Source organism: Egretta garzetta, unplaced genomic scaffold (genome assembly GCF_000687185.1).
Source record: "Egretta garzetta isolate BGI_Z169 unplaced genomic scaffold, ASM68718v1 scaffold365, whole genome shotgun sequence".
NCBI classification, from domain to species: Eukaryota; Metazoa; Chordata; class Aves; order Pelecaniformes; family Ardeidae; genus Egretta; species Egretta garzetta.
Window position 1 is genome coordinate 2,100,589 of NW_009259602.1, and position 6,964 is coordinate 2,107,552.

General features: G+C 50.2%; 1 protein-coding gene across 1 annotated transcript in view; it reads left to right on the plus strand.

The window, feature by feature from the left end:
* GRIK4 (glutamate ionotropic receptor kainate type subunit 4) overlaps positions 1–6,964 on the plus strand; it is a 139,663-nt gene that overhangs the window by 97,244 nt on the left and 35,455 nt on the right. Inside the window, exons 8-9 of the mRNA XM_009638429.1 lie at positions 2,982–3,134; positions 4,654–4,758. Of these exons, the coding sequence (XP_009636724.1) occupies positions 2,982–3,134; positions 4,654–4,758 (258 nt within the window). The remainder of the gene's footprint in view (positions 1–2,981; positions 3,135–4,653; positions 4,759–6,964) is intronic.

Here is a 6,964-nt window from a genome sequence, read left to right on the forward strand (position 1 = left end):
GGAGAGCGGCAGCGCTGCCAGCGGGGTTGCAGGTGGCGGTGGAGCAGGACGATCCCACACCAGCGACCAGGGGAAGGTGTGGAGTGCCTTGGAGGATTTTGAAACCAGAGGAGCAGAGGGAAGGAGTAGAGTGAAGGCTGTGAACCTCCCTAGGTCTGAGTCCTGGAGGCTGCTTGAGAAGGATTGAAGGGGAATCAAGGTAAGTGTTTAAAAGGAGCTGCACGGGTCTGTTCATTTGCATGTAGCTGTGTTGCCAGGGCTCCTGGGCCCACAAAATTGAGAGGCTGGCATAGCAGCCTGGTTTTGAGGCCAGCGGGGCAAGGAATGGCTGGCATAAATGATAAGCAGGATCAGGAATGGAAATACGGTGCTTCTGAGGAAAGTTGTGATTTTTTTTCCAAAAAAATGGGAGAGGTATGTTGGGGGCATGGGAGGGACTCCCATTCCGTACCAAGAGGACTTGATCCTGTGCATCACAACCCCCTCCGCAATTCCTAAATTGCTTGAAATCATGAGGGGGCTGCCAGAAATCCTAACAAATTGTTTGAGGCTAAGGAGTAAAATATCCCAATCAATAATGTCAAATGCTTCACTAAGATCTACAAGTCTCTTGCTCGCCAGCTAATAAGAGTTCATTAACTGCTCAGGGAAGGTGGAAATGAAAACCCAACAGGAGACAATTAAAAACTCTGGGCCAATATTCCAATTCCGTGTGAGACGGTGAAATTTTGGGGTTGCAGGGGTTGCATTTGCTCTCATAACATTTTCATTTGGCCAACTGGTATTAATATGGTTCCTGATTCAGGAAAGCAATTGCTAATTGTGTATGGTGTCCTGTAACCTGAATGGGATTCGATCCACAGTTAACATTAAGTGTACGCTAAAGAGCTTCATGGAACAGATGCTGAGGACAGGAGAGGCTGGAGAGGTCCTGTTAGGAAAGGAACTCGTATTGAAGGGAAAAAAGAAAGGTAGGGAGAAGGGTCTATCGGCTCCTTTAAGAAGCTCTGGAAAATGCTTCTCAGGAAGGGCATGTTTGGGTCAGATGTGAATACTAAGCAAAAAACTGGAGCAGACTTACCCCCAAACAGAAGGGGAGAAGTGCAGGAGAGGCTGGCTGCTGTTGCAAAGGGAACTGTGGTATCTGATAGCTGAGGCAGGATGGGAAACAGGATGCCCAGTCTCTGTTCCCACTCTGCCACCAAGTTCCTTGTGCATCCTCAGACCACTCAGCTCCTCCAGTGTTACAGTTTACCTCCTGCAAAATAGCTGTACTGAGACTTCATAGCTCTGGAGCCAGTCAATCCGTATTATTAGCAGAAAGCTCTCAACGTGTAAAACCAAAGGTGCTGCCCCGCTGCATGGAAGACAGGTCAGATGCAGGAGTGAAGGATGCCAGTTAAGTTGCTCGGTGCTTGCTGGAGAGTCCCCAGATGCTATCTGTGTAAAACAGGTTAAACTGTTACGTGCAGGAGGAATGTGACAGAGCAAATGTGAGCTGGAAAAGTGAGGGGTTACCAGTGCCATTAGAGTGGTGTTTGGGGGTTTGCTGGCATTAGGCTGGAATCATCCCTTTTAACTTGTGCTGGCTTGGACATTGTAAGGTTTTGTGCTGCTTGTTAACTGCCTAATCCTGGGCTGTTGTGGTCAATGAGGTCTTACCACTCACGTGAGTAAGATCAAGCAGGGTTAAGTCTGGCTCACTCTATTCCAATTAGTAACGCAGTGGAAGCCAAAGGTTCATTGGGATGATTGAACTGGGTGAGATTGTCCCTGTAGGGCCACTGGCAGAAATGAATAAACTTAATCAGGCTTTGGGAGAAAGAGGGGATGTGGGTACTGCTGAAGTGCCCGAAATCACAAACAGGGTAAGCTGGGGGAAGGAGCCCCAGGCTAGAGACTGAACCCATTGCTGGGAGCTGCTATGGTAAAAGGATGCTCTCAGAAGTAGCCTTGAGGAAAATGTAGCCTTGATAATAATGAGCTGCAACGGCTTAATTCCAGCAGTGTCAGGAGGTGACAATAATTAAGAGTGAAATCTTAGTCACAACAGTGAGCACGAGAGAGCAAATGGCTGATTATTAACTAGATCAAAAACATCAAAATGGTTGTGCATGGGCGAAAAACACTGTTTGTGAGGCTTGATGGACAAAGAAATCTGATTAAAGACAAAAAAAAGCAAACATGAGAAGGAGAGGGGATGAGCTCTGTGGTTCTGGACATTGCTTCAGCAATGCCATTACAGTGCAGGTAACACCCAGCAGGAAACCGAAGGCTGTAGCAAGGGTCTAGATGGCCTCTACGGGATCTGAGAGCCAAGACTTAGTTGGCTGAGAAATAGATCTAGCAAAACCTCATTTCTCATGGACCTGCCTTTCATAGCAGTGGTCCAAGAAGGACTCCCTGGTGGCTAAGGCAGGCTGAAGCAGCACAGTCTTTCTTTCTGTGGGTGCAGGCACAGGATCTTTATTCTACCCAGCCGCCTACAAACCTGATGCTCTCAGGAGGTTCCTCCTGGTGAACAGATTAATCAGGGGTCACCAAAGCACCAAAAAACCACAGCTTGGTTAGAAAGGATTAGAAACCCTGAGGAACAAGCAAGCAGAAACATAAAGGGTAAGGAAGCAAGCACGAAGAGAAGGAGAAACATAACAGACTGTGAGTGGGACTGGGGCTGGCAAAGGGACTACGCTTGCCCCAGCGACGCCTGCACAGGCGCAGCGGTTTGGGGATATCATTGCTTTTGTCTCCATGCCCTCGGATGGGTGCAGGCACAGGGTGCAGGGTGTTGCTGGAGCAGAATGGCAGGCAAGCAGGGCTTGCTGTTTGCACAGAGGAGGCCAAGGATTTTGCTCCTTTCTGATCCCTGCTGAGGCTGTGGATGGAGCACTCCCCTGCTTGCTGCAAGGACCCCAAGGTGCAGCAGGAGGCTCGATTCTTGTCTTCCCTTCTCGATTTTTTTTTGTTCCTTTTCCCCACAGCTCTCCTCCGCCCTGCTGTTCGATGCTGTGTATGCTGTGGTGACTGCTGTGCAGGAGCTGAACCGGAGCCAGGAGATCGGTGTGAAGCCCCTGTCCTGTGGGTCTGCCCAGATCTGGCAGCACGGCACCAGCCTGATGAACTACCTGAGAATGGTGAGAAGGGACTGAAGTTTGCTGGGGCGTTAGGAGCTAGTCCTCGTCACTGCCAGCAGCAAAAGACGTGTATGTACGTGCTGGTGCTGGCACAGTTCTCAAGCACAATGTCGGTCTGTTTGAAGGTAGCACTGGGAATGAAAAGAGAAGAGATCTGAGAGCTGGTTTGTCACTGGCCTTGGAACGACATGAAACTCTCCCTTTTTCAGGCTTTGCTGCAGAAAAACTGGAATTCAATGATATTTTTTTTAAAGTATGAGTGTTTCTAAGAGGTTTGAGCTCTGTTTTGAGTGAACTTGAGTTGATATAAGGTCATGCAATACAATTGCTTAGAGCTCAGTAGCAAGAGGTGAGTTCCCCTGTGAAAGGGTTTGGGCTTCTTTGAACCCAAAAATGTGGTTGCTGGAACCAATCAAGCCTAATTCTGGCACAAGAAGAGATCCTGATATTTCAGTGTTGTGAAATAGTTGGAGTTAGTCAGCGTGATCCCTCAGAGCTGAGCTTGGCCGTGCAGAAGCAGCATGTTTTCTGCGTCTGTCTGGGGTGCAGCTGAAATGTCATAGAATCATAGAATGTTTGGGGTTGGAAGGGACCCTTAGAGGTCATCTAGTCCAACCCCCCTGCAGGAGTAGGGACACCTTTGACCAGATCAGGTTGCTCAGAGCCCCATCCAACCTGGCCTTGAATGCTTCCAGGGATGGGGCTTCCACCCCTTCTCTGGGCAACCTGTTCCAGTGTTTCACCACCCTCATTGTAAAATTCTTCCTTATATCTAGTCTAAACCTACCCTGGTTTAGTTTAAAACCATTACCCCTTGTCCTGTCATGAGATTTTTTTTTTTTTTTCCACCCCCCTAAAGGAAGGCTCACCTGAACCTGAACCTTGTGCCACTTTGGTCCATGCATGTGAATCCTGCTTTAAATCTCACCCTTAGTCAGAGACAGTAAAACTCTTCAGCTTCCCTTGGCTCTGCTACTAGGAGGCCCGGTAGCTTGCTCTCGTTACTGAAGAGGTGCTCCAGCAGCAAGTGAGCAGTGGTTAATCTGCACAGTGAGGATAGGCACTTGTCCTGGCTCCGTTGCAATATGCTCTTGTGTTAAACGCCAGCCCGATGCAGTGAAACAGCACATAATGCTTTGTGGAGGGATCCCCAGCCAGCGGTTCGGTGCGACCCGGCAAAACGTTCATGCCTGCCGCAGAGCAGTGCAGTGATAACCTTGGGATGGGGGGAGGCAGCGAGGGGCTATAGAGGGGGCTGTTCCAAAGCAGCTGGTGCAAAGAAATGTGGGGAGCCCTGCACCTCGCGCTGCTGATTCTCCTGCTCCCCTCCACATCTCTCAGTGCTACCCTAGCCAGACTCCAAAAGCAATTAGGATCGAGACACGAGGATTGCGTTGCTGTTGCTGCTGGGAGGGTGGATGGCCGGTGTGCGGGACGGGCGGCCGCCACCCCCGGCTCTGCTGCGGGCGGTGGGGTGAGCTGCCCCGATGGGCGCTGTAACTCATTCTCTCTTGGACAGGTAGAATTGGAAGGTCTCACCGGCCACATCGAATTCAACAGCAAAGGTCAGCGATCCAACTACGCCCTGAAAATCCTGCAGCACACACGCAATGGCTTCCGGCAGGTAAGAGCGGCCGCGCTGCCCAGGGGACGGTGCCCGGGGACGGTCTGTGCATCGCCTGGCTCAGGCTGCTGCTGCGGGGGCTGAAGGGGTTGTGGACACACACACACACACCCCTCTCCTTTGCAAGACGAGGTGTTCAGCAAGCGACAAGCGTGGATGTTGCGGCAGCTCTCGCTGGGCCTGGGTTGGCAAACACACGCCGTGTTTCACTTCATCAAGAACGTGTCTTGAGATAATTTAGATTTGTCTTAATGCATCAGGCCGCTGAGGTGGTGATGTTAGAGCCAATATCTGTCCTGTCACAGCAGCCCTCCTGTGCAGGAGAATAATGCAGGGATGAAGTGTGTGCTAGACACCAGCTCACGCTCGAGACACTTTTGTCCTTAAGCTTGTGGAGACACATGTGCTCAAAATTATTTGGATGGGGAAAAATGCAATAATTTGCCATGAAATCAGGGCAAAAAGGGTACTATGAACCTTTCCAAACAACTGCTTCTGGAAGGGAAAGCGAAGGGAGAAATCCTGTGTCAGGAGCTCCCCACCGCCTCTCCCCAGCCTGGCGTGCGGGAGGACATACAAGATAATTTACCCCTTGGTTTGTGGTGCGTGTTCCTCTCTAACGGCTTTGCTTAGCTCAGGCTCTCGTTTGCTTTTTCTCTTGGTGCTTGTAGATTCCTCACAGCGTCGGTCCCTTTTACTCTCTTTGTGTCCAAGGGGTATTTCCCAGCTTCAGTGAATGTTAAGGATAACTGTGTGGGGCCACAGATACCAAACTGTTGAGATTATGTGACACAAGCCCAAGGAATTAGGGGTTTACTTGTAAATCCAAACCACCTTCAGGAAAAAAATGGAAGTCCCAGAAAAAGGGGTTTCATCTGTCTCACTTCCCTGCTGACAGCTCCACACCTGCCCTTTTCTCGGAGATTGCCACTTCTCCTAGATGCTGGCGGAGAACAAAAGCTATTGTACCTTACCCCACACCGACAGAGCATTTTGGCATTAGGAAATCTCTCCTGGTCTGGCAGCGGTGAATTTTAGCCTTGGCAAGGATGTTGCCTGCCAGTTCTTACCTGTCAAGTGACAGCTCAGCTTTGATGCTGCCTTTAGCTGAGCGAGCGGGGGATCAGGATGGCATTTTCCCCACAGTAAGATCTCTCATAGCACCAGTGCCCTTTTAATCATTTCCCGAACCCATCATACGCTGAGCAAAAGTGACAGATCCAAGCCCATCTGCATTAATAAGAGCATGCATTCAGCTGGAGCAAAGGAAGCAAATGCTGTAAACCGCGCGACAACAGCTATGTTTTTGATGTGTTTAAATGTGGCAGGGAGTTCACGTCAAACACACAGGTCCTCTTGGAGCAGTGCTTCTCCCAGAGCTCTGCAGAGAGCTCTGGCTGCAGCCTGAGACAAAAGTCTCAGCTCTTCTCCACAAACCCAGTCTGACAGGAGAAAACCCTTTTTGACCTGTTGCATGCAACAGCTCGGTGAATAAGCGGCTTCACGTATCAGAGGTACCCAGGAAAGCTGCGCTGGGACCGAGCTTTTCCCATATGACCATGGTGGTGATAAATCACTTCCAGTCGCAGTAACAAGGTGCTGGAAGGACGGAGCAGTTGCTCGGTGTGCGCGGCTGCCTGCCGAGAGCCTGTGGTGGCTGCAAGCCCTCTCCTGTCAGAAGCCCACCAGGGAGGAATTAGCCTTATAAAACTGCTCCGTGTGCCTGCCACAGCCTTTCTGCCGCCTGCTCTCCCCTTCCCTGGGGTCTTGCCTGACTGATAGCAATGCCCGGAGGGTGTTCGGGCCCCTCGCAGGCTGCAAGAATTTGTCGTGAGGTGCCTGGCTGGCAAGGGTGTCCCCGGACAGAGCTGTGAAACCTGGGCAGGGTCCTGCCTGGTCCTGCCCACCCCTCTCGGTCACTGCAGAGGGAAACCAAAGGCTGCTCTGCTCTGCCATAGATGCTTATTTTCTTCTCACCAACCCAGCTTCTTGTAATAAAAATGACCAAATAAATAATTAGAAATCATTTAATTAAACTCACTCTGAGGGGACAGGGTAAGGAACAGACATTCACATCCTGGAGACAGTCTTGTTCCCAAGAGTTATATTAACTGATTTACTTAGGCTCTTGTTTGAAACACTCCTGTTCCCTCCTTATTTTTAATCAAGCTCACGGTCTCTGCTTATTTCTATCTTTCTCTCTTTC